Source organism: Zalophus californianus, chromosome 16, assembly GCF_009762305.2.
Source record: "Zalophus californianus isolate mZalCal1 chromosome 16, mZalCal1.pri.v2, whole genome shotgun sequence".
Taxonomy (NCBI): domain Eukaryota; kingdom Metazoa; phylum Chordata; class Mammalia; order Carnivora; family Otariidae; genus Zalophus; species Zalophus californianus.
In genome coordinates, this window is record NC_045610.1 from 9,957,044 (window position 1) to 9,972,932 (window position 15,889).

General features: G+C 44.5%; 2 protein-coding genes across 6 annotated transcripts in view; both read right to left on the reverse strand.

The window, feature by feature from the left end:
* Positions 1-3,956: 3,956 nt before the first annotated feature.
* UBB (ubiquitin B) lies at positions 3,957-6,560 on the reverse strand. 2 transcript variants are annotated; one of them, XM_027625505.2, is made up of 2 exons: positions 6,166-6,560; positions 3,957-5,273 (listed from the first exon to the last, which is right to left on the reverse strand). In XM_027625505.2, the coding sequence occupies exon 2, from the start codon at positions 5,265-5,267 to the stop codon at positions 4,122-4,124; it is 1,146 nt and encodes a 381-aa protein (XP_027481306.1). In that variant the 5' UTR covers positions 5,268-5,273; positions 6,166-6,560; the 3' UTR covers positions 3,957-4,121. The 2 variants fall into 2 exon arrangements, with proteins under 2 accessions (XP_027481306.1, XP_027481307.1); XM_027625506.2 differs by lacking the exon at positions 6,166-6,560 and adding an exon at positions 5,884-6,021.
* Positions 6,561-15,282: 8,722 nt separating this feature from the next.
* PIGL (phosphatidylinositol glycan anchor biosynthesis class L) overlaps positions 15,283-15,889 on the reverse strand; it is a 122,301-nt gene continuing 121,694 nt past the window's right edge. For 2 of the 4 annotated variants that reach the window (XR_003525232.2, XR_003525230.2), the window contains exon 9: positions 15,283-15,724. The gene's annotated coding sequence lies outside the window, so the exon portion shown is untranslated. Of the gene's footprint in view, positions 15,754-15,889 lie in introns of all 4 variants that reach the window. The other 2 variants (XR_003525231.2, XR_003525229.2) reach the window with 1 other exon arrangement.

Here is a 15,889-nt window from a genome sequence, read left to right on the forward strand (position 1 = left end):
ATATAACCTTTTAAATTATGCAAAATTCACTGTGTTCTTTTTTTTATTTCATTTCACCAAGAACTGGCAAAAACTATCTTGGAGTGGAATCGGGATAGACTGGCACCTGCGACCTACTGCCTTCAGTATACGAAGCAAGTTTTTAGCACTTTCTAAGATTATAAGTGATCTCTACACCCAACATGGGGCTCGAACTTACAACTCCCAAGATCAAGAGTCACATGCTGTACTGACTGACCCAGCCAGGGGCCCCTCTTTTAGCACATGTTTGCACACAGGTATGAGCACTCTTCCAGGAAGAATGTATTAACAGAAACCCTTCTTTTATTGGATTCCTAAGTAGAAGGGAAACATTTCCTTAAAAGGCAGGTGGGGTACTTGCACCCACAGACTGTAGCAGAATATAGGTCTCTTCCTTCCCATGGACTTTTTGGCATCTAGACTAACACTGCAAGTGAGAACTGTATCTCTTCGCAGTTAGATGAGGAACTAACTCTAGGTGGACAAAGAACATTAAGTTGAATAGGTGATAAAAATGAGTTGTCTTGGATTCAGATACATGAACAAATCTTTATCACCTCTCCCATCCCTTCCTATAACATCCCAAAAGCAAAACTCCATTCCCAGTCACATTTCTCCTGGCATTGCTGGTACCTTACTGGTAGTCAAGAGAAGTGAACAGGAGCCACAAAGTATAATTGGCCTCAATTTTGTTCAGTGTAGCGCAAGGTTTGAGGCCACGAGCGATAAACTCATTTCCCAAACTCAACTAATAGCAAGGTTGTTGAATACCAACACACAGAGAGCATTCCCCTTGGTCAAATTTCAAGTTGTGTGCAGAGAGGATTTGCTAAACCCATGAATTTGTAGGGAACCCCTATAGAAAGAGATTCTGAGAAAATTAAACAGTATAAGCTGAAATCTTTGAGATTCACAAGACTACATAGAGCTGCAAGCCTGTCAAGACAGCGCAGATTTGGGAGAAATAATGTAACTGTGCAAGTCCTATTGCCCAAACCAGCACTGGATTTTTATTCAGTGAAATATATATATATTTTTTTAAGACTTTATTTTGGGTGCCTGGGTGGCTCAGTTGGTTAAGTGACTGCCTTCGGCTCAGGTCATGATCCTGGAGTCCCAGGATCAAGTCCCGCATTGGGCTCCCTGCTCAGCAGGGAGTCTGCTTCTCCCTCTGACCCTCTTCCCTCTTGTGCTCTCATTCTCTCTCAAATAAATAAAATCTTTAAAAAAATAAGATTTTATTTATTTGACAGAGAGAGACAGCAGAGAGGGAACACAGCAAGGGGGAGTGGGAGAGGGAGAAGCAGACTTCCTGCTGAGCAGGGAGCCCGATGCAGGGCTCGATCCCAGGACCCTGGGACCATGACCTGAGCCGAAGGCAGACCATCCAGGTCAGTGAAATACTTTCAAAGGTTTTCAAATCAAGGGTTTTATTAAGTGTAAAGCAAAACGTGGGAAAGAACAAGGCTGATCTTTGAAACCCAGCTTCACTTGTAGCAAAAGGCCTGTCCTTATTCTGCTGAATATTCACCAAATAGCCTGCTTGAAAGCACTAGTTTGAGGACATGCTGAAATGGAATCTAATAAAACATCGTGGATCTTGAGATATCTAACCCATAGTTGGCAGGACTCTTGGATTTGAGCTCCTGGCTTAACTAGAGTTGCGCAAGTCAACTGTAAAATTTTGGGAATGGAAAAGGATGTCATTTTCCAAGAGTGAAATCCTTCCCATCTAAAAGTAAATGCCGGGGGGGGGGGGGGGGGGCACCTGAGTGGCTCAGTCATTAAGCGTCTGCCTTTGGCTCCGGTCATGATCCCAGGGTCCTGGGATCGAGCCCCGCATCGGGATCCCTGCTCAGTGGGAAGGCCTGCTTCTCCCTCTCCCACTCGTCCTGCTTGTGTTCTGTCTCTCGCTGTGCATCTGTTAAATCTTTAAAAATAAAATAAAATGGTGGGGCGCCTGGGTGGCTCAGTTGTTAAGCGTCTGCCTTCGGCTTGGGTCATGATCCCAGGGTCCTGGGATGGAGCCCTGCATCGGGCTTCCTGCTCCGCAGGAGGCCTGCTTCTCCCTCTCCCACTTGTCCTGCTTGTGTTCCCTCTCTCGCTGTCAAATAAATAATCTTAAAAAAAATAAATGTTCTTTTATATCTGAGGAAGGATTTATTTTTCATCACCACCTCCAAAGGTTTAATATAGCTGTTTTTGCCCTCTGGCCCAAGCATTTTATTACCACTCTAAGGTGTTGAAATAGTCACTGAAACAGTCCATTAAATAGTATTCCCAGTGTCTAACTTAAAAAGAAACCCTTAGTTCAGTACTCCAATTTAGTATTTTACATTCAAGTTTAAGTGGATTTCTAGGGCAGAAAAACTACCAGTAAGACAGTTCCCAAAATTATGCAGGAAACCACTGTCATCTATACCTGGACTATCACAACTGTTTCTAGACATGATGTACAGCGGCTTCCTTATGACACACCTCTGGGTGATTTAAGATGTTTACTCCCATGGGTGCCTGGGTGGCTCAGTTGGTTAGGCATCTGCATTCCAGAGTCCCGGGATCAAGTCCCCATGTCAGGCTTCCAGCTTCTCTCTCTGCCTCTCTCCCTGCTATGCTGTCAAATCAATCAAAAAAGAAAAAAAAATGCTCTAACAGCATACTTGAAATCCCACGTTTTTATTTTCCTACTAGCATTAACTTGGGAAAACTCAAGAGGGCTTCCAACTTCCCCTTTCATTGCACTCACTGCAACTCCCAATTTTGTCCAAAGTTGAAAAGCCCATTTGCTATTTACAGAAGTTACAGTACAGGAATTGTGAAGGGCAAAGAGGTAGAGAATTTAAGGCATTAATAAAGGGTACCCCGGGCGCCTGGGTGGCTCAGTTGGTTAAGCGACTGCCTTCGGCTCAGGTCATGACGGGATCGAATCCCACATCGGGCTCCCTGCTCAGCAGGGAGTCTGCTTCTCCCTCTGACCCTCCCCCCTCTCATGTGCGCGCTCTCTCTCTCATTCTCGCTCTCAGATAAATAAAATCTTTAAAAAAAAAAATAATGAGTACCCCCCTCCCATACAAGTAGATTCTTACTCCTTCAAACTTTAGTATTGGAAACATACACCTAGTGTTTATTGGTATGGAAATTTAAGAACAGCTTACTGTCTGGCTCACACAAAAGTAGATTTTTATCAAGTCTCAGATATATTTGCTGTTTTATCATTCTCCTTAACAAAAATGTAAAGCTAATCAGTTAAAAACCAATGAAGGAGGCGGGGGAGAGAAGTGCCTAGCAGTTAGAACATGCAACTTGATCTCAACAGCCTTGAGTTCAAGCCCCATATTGGGCACAGCTTACTTTTAGGAACCACCTTCACTTGCTGCCTAAAACCAAAATCAGCAAGCTGCCTTAGATCAGGATACTCTCAAACCTTTGAGTTCTTTCAAACCTGTTGACCAGGACTCCACTTCATTCTTGGCTCGGAGTTCATGTACTGGAGAAAAAAATTAAGGGTCTCACAACCTATGGTCAGAACTTGAGTGTAATGCACTAGACAGCAAGAATAGCAGTCAACCAATAATCACAGCACTTGGCAGCACAACCCAGCAGCCTCAACCAAAATTTCTTTTCAATGCTTACCTTAGTTTACCACTATTTGAGGGGAAGGTAGGCAAGTTTGCTTTCCCTCAGTAAGCCTCCATATTCGGTAGTTTTTAATTGTGCAATACATCTGAAATGGTTTCCCATTACATCAAAATCATTAACTCATAAATGACCTTGAATGAAGGACAAATTTTCAACTCAACATACCTTTTTCTTAACCAAAATGACTTATCTTGTTGAAACTGACATTCTGAATGCTAAGTCCCTTCCTTGAACAGAGGTTTTAAGCAGGTTGAGAGTCCCCACGCCACTACATTAATTTCACGACAGACACCAAATATGCTACCATGCAACAGAACTTTTATTAACATTTTGAACAGCTATTGAGAAAACCAGTGATTCAGCTATTACTGAAACTGGTAATTTCTAAACTTAAACTGGGGCAAATGGCTATAGTGCAGAGCAATACCATCACTGGGCACTATGAATTCAAGACTGAAGAATTAACAGCCACCCCTAAGACGGAGAACCAGGTGGAGAGTCGACTCTTTCTGGATGTTGTAATCAGAAAGAGTGCGGCCATCTTCCAGCTGCTTGCCGGCAAAGATAAGCCTCTGCTGGTCAGGGGGGATGCCCTCTTTATCTTGGATCTTGGCCTTCACGTTTTCGATGGTGTCACTGGGCTCCACCTCCAGGGTGATGGTCTTGCCGGTCAGGGTCTTCACGAAGATCTGCATGCCACCCCTCAGGCGCAGGACCAGGTGCAGGGTCGACTCTTTCTGGATGTTGTAATCAGAAAGAGTGCGGCCATCTTCCAGCTGCTTGCCTGCAAAAATGAGCCTCTGCTGGTCAGGGGGGATGCCCTCTTTATCCTGGATCTTGGCCTTCACATTTTCGATGGTGTCACTGGGCTCCACCTCCAGGGTGATGGTCTTGCCGGTCAGGGTCTTCACGAAGATCTGCATGCCACCCCTCAGGCGCAGGACCAGGTGCAGGGTCGACTCTTTCTGGATGTTGTAATCAGAAAGAGTGCGGCCATCTTCCAGCTGCTTGCCAGCAAAGATAAGCCTCTGCTGGTCAGGGGGGATACCCTCTTTATCTTGGATCTTGGCCTTCACGTTTTCGATGGTGTCACTGGGCTCCACCTCCAGGGTGATGGTCTTGCCCGTCAGGGTCTTCACGAAGATCTGCATGCCACCCCTCAGGCGCAGGACCAGGTGCAGGGTCGACTCTTTCTGGATGTTGTAATCAGAAAGAGTGCGGCCATCTTCCAGCTGCTTGCCTGCAAAAATGAGCCTCTGCTGGTCAGGGGGGATGCCCTCTTTATCCTGGATCTTGGCCTTCACATTTTCGATGGTGTCACTGGGCTCCACCTCCAGGGTGATGGTCTTGCCCGTCAGGGTCTTCACGAAGATCTGCATGCCACCCCTCAGGCGCAGGACCAGGTGCAGGGTCGACTCTTTCTGGATGTTGTAATCAGAAAGAGTGCGGCCATCTTCCAGCTGCTTGCCGGCAAAGATAAGCCTCTGTTGGTCAGGGGGGATGCCCTCTTTATCTTGGATCTTGGCCTTCACATTTTCGATGGTGTCACTGGGCTCCACCTCCAGGGTGATGGTCTTGCCGGTCAGGGTCTTCACGAAGATCTGCATTTTGACCTAGATTTTAAAAAGACAATGTTTGTATACCATCTCAAGATCTTTGTATTACCAGGGCGCCTAGGTGGCTCAGTGGGTTTAGCGTCTGACTCTGTGTCTGCTCAGGTCATGATATGGACGCCCCGAGTCAGGCTCTGCGCTGAGCATGGAGCCGGCTTGGGATTCTCGCTCTCTCCCCTACTTCTAAAATAAATGAATCCTTAAAAAACACCTACAGATATAACCAATTCTCCAAAGCTAACTATTTCATCTTCCAAGTGCTTTAACCACATTAACGTCGCTCACAACCCCCTCCTTTACTAGTCTTCTTAAATTAGCTGCCGAAAACAATTTTTAGTCAAGGCTTCAACTTAAAAACGGGAAGGCCCCTAAAAAAGGAAAGAACCCCAAAGGTTAATATCCAGAATCTTAACTACTCTAGACCCTTCGCTAAATCGTCTTCCCCCACACCCCCGACATATTCCCAAAACCTGAGTTAATACGTAAGATTGGGGGGGGGAACCCACGAAACTGGGTGATGGAAACTGCTGTTTGAACAAAAATGAGGTGGGACCCTTTCACCGCATTGGGATTCAAAATCCAGACAGTTTTGGGAATCACACTAGACTACCTCCTTTCCGCCTTCCCCCGCTGAAGCAGATGCGATGGAATCTCCATTGGTTGAGCGTCGGTTGGTCTCTGCCGGCGCGCGCGCCAACCGCCCCCGCTCCCTACACGTAAACAAGGCCCACTCTTCCGGAAAGGCCCGGCGCCGCAGCGCAGCGTCACCTCGCCCTCCCCTCCCCCAACCCCCTTCCCTGAGGGGCCCCTCCCGACCCCCGAATCCGCCAGCCTGGGCTCACTCAGGGCCCCTCTCCACTCCTCCTCGGTCTCGAAGGCTGCCAGCCAGTACCTGTTAGCGAACGCAAAGACACTGGACGCAATCACGTCGAGTCACCCAGGCCGCAACAGACCGACAACCTACAACGCCAGCCGCTCCTGAACGCCCGCGGCTCCGCGGGGCTGAAATTTATGCGGCGTCTGTTGCGTCACTCATCACTGCCCACGTAGCCGCCGTGTCCGTACGCTGCTGAAAGTAGTTCCGTCGGCCCCACCTCCCGCGGCTCAATTAGACCCTGCCACTGAGCCCCAAGTTCCTCAGAGCCGAAGAAAGAACCCTAAAAAATCAGCTCCCCTCTTTTCCAGGCGACTCGTCTCCTCCCTTAAGAAAAAGTAGGAATAATATCTGGCGGATGGATTTGAGTTAAGGGGTCCTCCCTCGAAAGCTCTCGAAACTTCCTTGCGGCGCCGGCGCTGATTGGTGAAGCGTATGAAGGCGAGGCCGGCGCTGATTGGCGGGAGACGCGGCGCCTCGGTTGTTGCTGGGCTCCCAGCTGAGGTGGTTTAGCGCCGACGTTGCTAAGTAACTCAGTGCGCGTGCGCCACAGAGGCGCGCCTTTGCGAAAAGGGTGCTTCCGGCCGGAGAGGGAGGAGGGGTCCTTTGCTCCCGCCTCCGAAGTCCCAACCCCCACTTAATTCTTAGGTTTTTCCGGCTTTACGTGAGGATAAACGGTCCTCCGCGGCGACTTTCCCGGGAAGGCCGTCCCGGTTCTGGTTCGGAGGCGCTCAGCGGCGCGGCCCGCTGCTGGTTTTTTTGTTAATGTCTGCTGTGGAAGCACAACCTGCCCCCACCCCCATCTTAACGCGAACCGTACTGGCTGGTTTTATTTTTGCACTAGCTTATAGCAGGGTGAAGGAGCTTTAATGACACTTTTTTTTAAAGAGTCAGAATGCTTTTGTCCTCGATTCCCACAAGGGCTCCGAGGAGAGTCTGTAAGCTAGACGCTGGTGGCGGGACCGTGGCGGGGGGGGAGGGGGCGGCGGTGCTCGGCCTCCCCCGGCGGAGGCCCAGAGAGGCGAGGCTCGGGCTCCCGGTGACAACGGTGGCGGGCTGAGGTCTGGCTCCGGCGAAACCTGCAGTCTCTTCCCCACCTTGTGGTTTCACCGAACTCTGGTTGGGGAAAAAGAGAGCTGCGGATGGGGCAGCCGAAAACCCGCTTCGGGGGACGTGGAATTCGTGTACAAGAAAATAGTGTTTCTCCCGTAAACGTGTTTGTCGTTCAAGCGACAGTAAAGGAGGAGTTTCCCAGCTACGACCCCTCTGGCTGGTTTCCCTACGCCCTGGGTGTGGCCCCATGTCCCGCAAGGAGATAACCCGAGGAACGTGAGTAAGGCAGGGGCATTGGGATCTCGGTGACACGTGGCCAGAGTCTGAGTCATTGAGCCGGGGGTGTAAATAAACATGCAGGGCTGTTTGTGGCGTAATACCAACCTTCCTAAGTAAGGAGTAGTCTGAAGATTTGCACGTTAATGCCAATCGGCTACATACCACTTAGAAAAGGTCGTTAGTCATTAAAATATAGCATTTCTAAGCATTATATGCCAAAACGATGTCAATGACTTTACGGTATAGATAGGTATATGATGCGTTAACAAAGCTTAAGTTAGATGAGCTAAAACTTGGTAAGATCGATTTACTTGAATAACAGATAAAAATTAAAAAGTTTCTTTAAGATCATTTTGGACTTGGAGGTCGCTGACGAAAGGTTTCTTTTTCACAAAGTATGAATTTAAATTTTTGTTAGACTAACAATGAGTCTGAGCTTGTGTCACCAGTTAACAGCTTCTCCTGAGTCACAGAGGTTGCGTGGCAGAATAATCTAGAATGGAGATCTCCTGACGTATAGGATGACTTCATTCCGGGCTTCTAGCGATTGCCAGAACCAATTTAGTCATACAGCATCCTGGTTTAATGGTTTCCCAAAGTGGGACGTTTGGTAACCTGAACAAAGCAAAATGTTTTCACAAGGAAGACAAGCGCTGTCCTTGTAAAACAAGGTGAATTTTTTATGGTCTGTTTATCAAGTAAACATCTAGTAATAAGGTCATTTCTGGTAGCAAATTGTAAAAGATAATTTGTAAACAAATTAGAGAATAGGATGACAAAATCCTTCTCCAAAGACCGGGAATTTGATAATTTAGCATAATACTTGGCATTGTGCTCAATATGTTTGTTCAGTGAATGAATTGCAATTTTACCTTTTGTTCAATTGGAAAAAAACCACCCCAGTTTCGTGACAGCCTCAGGCATCAAAATACACAGCAAAAAGCCAGCATTTATTTTCCGTAGGCAAATGTTTTTTGCCTAGGCAGTTCCTTTTAAAAAGAAAAAAACAAAGAATCTAAGTCATTTTACTTGGCTAGATGTCTTTTAATAAAAATCTGTGAGAAAACTGTGCTTCCAATGATAAATTCACGGTTGTTTTCTGGACATTATCATCTGATATATAAAATACGGAGTTAATCGCTGGCTTGTCATTTATCTCAATAGAATTATGAGACTCCTGATTCATTACCAGCAAGTTAGAAACTTTGATATTGGATGTCCAAATGAACACAGGGAAAAATTTCTGTATTGTCTTTACATTGGGCCTTAAAATTATGAAATCTGTCCAATAAAACATAGCTACTTTAAAATGTTTATTATGGAATATTACATAAATGAAAATTGGAGATACTATAACCAACACCATATAACCAGCACCCAACTTTATTAAATCGAACATTTTGTTATTTTGCTTCAGCTTAAAAAAAAATACTATAAAATTTATCCTCTTTCCATTTATTTATTTATTTTTATTATTATTTTTTAAAGATTTTATTTGACAGAGAGAGACAGCGAGAGCAGGAACACAAGCAAGGGGAGTGGGAGAGGGAGATGCAGGCTTCCCGCTGAGCAGGGAGCCCGATGTGGGACTTGATCCCAGGACCCTGTGATCATGACCTGAGCCGAAGGCAGCCACTTAACAACTGAGCCACCCAGGCGCCCTCATTTTTCCATTTTTAAGTGTACAGTTAAGTGGTATTAATTATATTTCACATTATTGTGTTATAGAGCTCTAGAATTTTTTCATCTTTTTTTTTTTTTGAAAGATTTCATTCATTTATTTGACAGAGGGAAAGAGAGAGAGCACAAGCAGGGGGAGCAGCAGAGGGAGAAGGAGAGGCAGGCTCTCTGCTGAGCAGGGAGCTCGATATGAGGCTCGATCCCAGGACCCTGGGATTATGACCTGAAGGCAGACACGCAACTGACTCAGCCACCCAGGCGCCCCTAGAATTTTTTCATCTTGTAAAACTGAAACCCTATACCCACTTAACTACCACTCCCCATTTCCACCCACCTCCAGGCCCTGGTACCCACTATTCTTCCTTCTGTTTCTATGGTTCTGATTACTTTAGATACATTATAAAAGTGGATTCATAACAGTATTTGTTTTTATTTGATGACTGGCTTATTTCATTTAGTATAATGTCTTCAGGCTTCATCCATACATGTGACAAATTTCTTTGTTTTTTAAGGTTAATAGTCCATTGTATGAATATACCATATTGTATTTATCTGCTTATGGATATTTGGGTCTCTTCCACCTATTGGCCATTGTGAATAATGTTGCAGTGAATATGGGTGTGCAAATATCTCTCTGAGATCCTGTTTTCAGTTCCTTTGAATATATCCTCAGAAGGGGGATTGCTGGATTATATGGTAATTCTGTTTTTAATTTTTTGAGGAACCTCCATACCATTTTCCATAATGACTACACAATTTTACATAGCCATCAGCCATGTACAAGGGTTCCAGTTTCTCTATATCCTACCAATACTTGGTACTAATGGGTGTGAGGTGATACCTTACTGTGGTTTTGATTTGCACTTCCCTAATATTTATTTTTTATTTTTAAACAATTATAGATTTGCAACAAGTTGCCAAAATAGTACAGAGAAGTCTTATTATACCCTTCATCCAATTTTCCCCAATGCTGATGATGTGGAAATGTTGGGGTTCGAAACACACGTCAAGAAAGAGTTCTTGAGACATCTTTGGTGCAAAAAGGTGGTTTTATTAAAGCACAGGGACGGGCCCAGGGGCAGAAAGAGCTGAGCTGCACTGGGGTTATGACAGGTGACTGATTATAGACTTTCAAGTTGGGAGGGGGTGAGGGAAGCTTAAGTCTCTAAGGAATTTTGGAAGCAAGGTTTCCAGGACCTTGAGGGGGCTAGCTATTGTTAGGAAAAGGTCATTTATTACCGTTTAATGAAACCTTAGTCAAGAGACACTTCAGGTGTATATCAGTGAGCCATATGCTTAGAGGATGATTGCTAACATGTGTCTCTGGGAATAGAGATCAAGGAAGTTTCCAAAGGAATTTCTGTATGTTTAAAGTAGACTTAGGGGCGCCTGGGTGGCTCAGTCGTTAAGCATCTGCCTTTGGCTCAGGTCATGATCCCAGGGTCCTGGGATCAAGCCCCGCATTGGGCTTCCTGCTTGGCAGGAAGCCTGCTTCTCCCTCCCCCCACTCCCCCTGCTTGTGTTCCTGCTCTCGCTGTGTCTCTCTCTGTCAAATAAATAAATAAAATCTTAAAAAAAAAAAAGTAGACTTATAGGACTCTGGGGGGTCTGGCTAAGATTGCCTTTTGCCCTAGCAAAGGGTCAGCATCAAGGCAGCTGAGCTCCCGGAGGAAGCTCACTTTACCTGTTTCAAGGACTTGTCAATGGGCTGCAAGTAGTAAGGAAATTTCATTTTTCTTTTGCCTTTGTTTCCCATATCAGTAGCACATTACATAACTACAGTACAATATCAGAAGCAGGAAAATAACAGCGGTACAATCTGGAGACCTTATTCAGATTTCAGCAGTTTTTTTTTTTTTAAGATTTTATTTATTCATTTGCGAGAGAGAGAAAGCAGGGGGAGAGGCAGAGGGAGAAGCAGACTCCCTGCTGAGCAAGGAGCCCAATGTGGGACTCAGTCCCAGGACCCTGGGATCATAACCTGAGCCGAAGGCAGACGCTTAACCATCTGAGGCACCCAGGCGCCCGAGATTTCAGCAGTTTTACATTCACTTTAGTATCTCTGCAGTTTTATCAGTTGGATAGATTCATGTAACCATCACCAGGATCAAGACACAGAACTGTTTCATCACAAGGATCCCTACTACTACTTTACTGTCACAAGCTTCTTCCACCCCTTACCGCCAAGGCCAGGCAAGCACTAATCTGTTCTGCATCTTTACTTTCCTGCCCATATGTTCCTCTGGTTTGTTTTTTAAATTCCACATATGAGTGAAATCATATGGTATTTCTTTCTCTATTTCACTCAGCATAATACTGTCTAGCTCCAACCACATCATTGCAAATGACAAGATTTCATTCTTTTTGATGGTTGAGTAGTATTCCTTGTACGTGTATATACCACATCTTTGTCCGTTCATCAGTCTATAGACATTTGGGTTCTTTCCGTAGTTTGGCTGTTGTTGATAATGTTCAGCATCTTTGTAATGTTGTTACTTTGAGAATGATGGAATCACTCAGTATATAACTTTTTTTAAGATTTTATTTATTTGAGAGAGCAGGAGCAGGGGGAGAGGCAGAGGAGAGGGAGAGGGAGAAGCGGGCTCCCTGCTCATGGGGCTCAGTCCCAGGACCCTGAGATTGTGACCTGAGCCAAAAGCAGACACTTAACCGAATGAGCCACCCAGGTGCCCCTGTAACTTTTTAAAAATTTATTTATTTCTTTTTTCTTTTTTTTTTTAGGTTATACATTTTATTTTAGGTTTTATTTATTTCTTTGACAGAGACACGAGAGAGGGAACACAAGCAGGGGAAGTGGGAGAGGGAGAAGCAGGCTTCCCGTGGAGCAGGGAGCCCGATGTGGGGCTTGATCCCAGGACCCTGGGATCATGACCTGAGCCGAAGGCAGACGCTTAATGACTGAGCCACCCAGGTGCCCCATAACTTTTTTTTTTTAAGATTTATTTATTTTATTTGAGAGAGAGAGTGGGGGGGGAGGGGCAGAGGAGGAGGGAGAGAAAGTCTTAAGCCAACTTGGCACCTGAGCGAAGAGCCCAATGTGGGGCTGGACCTTATAATCCTGAGATCACAACCTGAGCCAAAACCAAGAGTTGGATGTTAACTGGCTGCACCACCCAGGTATCTGCCCACCCCCCCCCGACACCTTTTGAAGATAATACTGTACATTTATGTTTCCATATATATTACATGCTGCTATAAACTGAATACGTCCCTCCAACATTCATATGCTGAATCTTAATCCCCAGTGTGATGGTATTTGGAAGTGGGGCCTTTGGAAGGTAATTAGGTCATGAAAGCAGAACCCTGTAGAATGAGATTAGTGCCCTTATAAAAGAGACTCCAAAGGGGCACCTGGCTGGTGCAGTGGGTAGAGCATGTGACTCTTGATCTCAGTGTTGTAAGTTTGAGCCCCACGTTGGGTGTAGAGATTACTTAAAACTAAAATCTTAAAAAAAAAAAAAAGACTCCAGAGAGCCGCCTTATGCCGTACCCATGTGAGGACACAGAGAGATGGCCATCCATGAATCAGGAAGCAGGCCCTCACCAGGCACTGAATCTGCCAGAAGATTCGACTTCCTGGCCTCTAGAACTGTAAGAAATAAGTTTCTGTTGTTTATAAACCACTCAGTCCATTGTATTCTTTTATAGCAGCCTGAACAGACTAAGGCACATGTTTTTAGATTTTATGTAAATATCATACTCTGCATATCACCATGCAACTTCCTTTTTTTTTTCTTTTAATAATTGTTTTTGAGATTCAGCTGTGTTGGTAAATGTAGGCAGTAGATCTAATTTAGCTACTTTGGCTGCTCTGTAGTATTCTGCTATATGCAGATACCACAATTTAACTCCAGGGTGTTCCTAGTTTTTCACTGTTACAAAGCTGCTAAAAGCATTTTTAAGTACACAGTTCAGTGGCATTAAGAACATATATTCACACAGTTGTGTGAACATCACCACCACTCATCTCCAGAACCCTTTCGTCTTGCAAAACTGAAACTCTATGCCCATTAAACAGTAACTCCTCATTTTTCCCTCAGGCCCTGGCAACCACCCTTCTACCTTTGTTCCCATGAATTTGACTTAGGTACCTCCTATAAGTGGAATCATACTGTATTTGTCCTTTGGTGACTGGCTTGTTTCATTTGGCATAATGTCCTCAAGGTTTATCAGAATTTCCTTCCTTTTAAAAGTTGCATAGGGGCGCCTGGGTGGCTCAGTCATTAAGCTTCTGCCTTGGTTCAGGTCATGATCCCAGGGTCCTGGGATCAAGCCCTGCATCGGGCTCCCTGCTTGGCTGCCCACTCCCCCTGCTTGTATTCCCTCTCTTGCTGTCTCTCTCTGTCAAATAAATAAATAATCTTATTTAAAAAAAAAGTTGCATAATATTCCACTGTGTGTATTCACAACATATTGTTTATCCATTCATCTGTCCATGGGCACTTGGATTATTTCTAATCTTTGGCTATTGTGAGTAGTGCTACCATGAACATGGGTATACGAATATCTGAGTTCTTGCTTTCAAATCTTTTGGGCATATATCCAGAAGTGTAATTGCTTGATCATATGGTAGGTCTATTTTAAGTTTTTTGAGGAACCACCATACTGTTTTCCATAACAGCTGCACCATTTTATATTCCTACCAACAATAAAAGCATTTGTATGTATATGTTATATCCTTTTTTCTTGTGTGAGGATGTCTCTAGGCAGTCAGTATACATGGGAATAAAATGGTGGGATGTGATCTTAAACTTTACTAAGTTTTGCCAAATTGCTCTCCGAAGTGATCATACAAACTTACAATCTCATCAGCAATATAGGAGTTCTATATACTTAGCAGCACTTAGTATTCAGACTTTTCAAGTGGGATTTGACTATAGGGAAAGAGTTTCTGAGGCAGGTTTGACAGTTTGGTAGATTTGGTCATCACAAGGCCATTGGCTTAAGGTTCTAAGGAGCTACATGGGAAGAACTGTAAGAGGCAGTGAAATGTAAGTCATTGGAGGGATGTGAGGGTATCAGTGAATATTGGGTTAACTTGTACAAATTGCCTTTACAATTTTTGGTAATTTGTTTCTAATTTTAGATTTTGGCAATTAGGGTGCCTGGGTGGCTCAGTCGGTTAGGCGTCTGCCTTCAGCTCAGGTCATGATCTCAGGGTCCTGGGATCAAGCCCTGCTCAGCAAGGAGTCTGCTGCTCCCTCTCCCTCTGCCCCTCCCCCTCCCAGTTCATGCTCTCTCTCAAATAAATAAATAAGTCTTTAAAAAAAAGAATTTGACAATTATGTCAAAAAAGAACTATCAATTATTATCAATACACTCTTAGGAACATAAGGCAGTGTACTGAAGTAAAAAGAGCATGAGATTTGGAATCAAACACAACCCTATCGTATTCCCAACTTGGTTTTATACCAGTCCTATGACTGTGTATTTTACTTGATATTTTTAACCTTCACTTTCCTTACCTGTAAAGAAAACATGTGGACCAGGTGTCCTCCTACCTTGTCAAATCGAGTCTTAAGTCTAGGTAAATCACTTGGCACTTACAGATGCTGAGCAAATGACACTTCCATCCCTTTTTCTTTAGTCTTTTGTTTAATTTCCTTTGCTCTTTACAGAAGTGGACTTGAAAGACTGGTATTTTCTTTTTTCCAGTGCCTTTCTAGGGAGATTCTCGTACCTTGACAATAGACCAAGAAATGGTAGCTTGCTGTATCAGTTTCCCAACCTGTTAGAAAACTGTACTAGGAGGGCACATGGGTGGCTCAGTCAACGGTTAAGCATCTGACTTCTCTGACTTCCACTCAGGTCATGATCTCAGGGTCCTGGGATGGAGCCCTGTTCAGCGGGGAGTCTGCTTCCCCTCTCCCTCTCCTCATGCGTGCACTCTCACTCAAATGAAAAAATCTTTGTGTGTGTGTGTGGTTTTATACCTTTATTTGACAGTCAGTGATTAGTTCTCATGCACATTAACTGTCCGTAGATTTTTTTTTTAAAGATTTTATTTATTTATTTGAGAGAGAATGAGAGATAGAGAGCATGAGAGGGAAGAGGGTCAGAGGGAGAAGCAGACTCCCCGCTGAGCAGGGAGCCCGATGCGGGACTCGATCCTGGGACTCCAGGATCATGACCTGAGCCGAAGGCAGTCACTTAACCAACTGAGCCACCCAGGCGCCCTGTCCGTAGATTTTTGAAAGTGGTGACAGGTACATAGGTAACCAACGTGTAGAACTTACTCAGTGAATCTTCATCCTCGTTACGTTTTCTGGACAACCATACATGGATACGGTATGGAACATTCTTTATTCCTTTGGCCCAGACAGCTTTGTTGAGCCTGGTGTCAACGCACACATCTGGAGTTCCCATCTCCTTCGTGGCAAATTTCTGGATCTCTTTGAGTGTCCAAGGGCATGCTTCTTGAAACTCATTCCATGGATGTGCTTGTGAATGATGATGGTGTATTCTCTGGTCACTACCTTGTTGATGACAGAACAGCCCTTCTTCTTCCCACCACTCTTCTTTGCAGGAGCCATTCTGCTGGGCCCTGGTTAGAAAGGACTCAAATGAAAAAATCTTAAGGAAAAAAAAAAGAAAACTATTTTAGGTATCTAAAATGGACTAGGCAATAGTAGCTCTTGTTTGCTTAGATAAATAAATAAATTTTGTACCATTCCCTTAGACTTTAAGATTATTCTTCATTTCTTTTTCA

Coding starts and splice junctions, on each gene's coding strand:
- UBB (XM_027625505.2), bottom strand. CDS start 5,267: ATGCAGATCTTCGTGAAGACCCTGACCGGCAAGACCATCACCCTGGAG.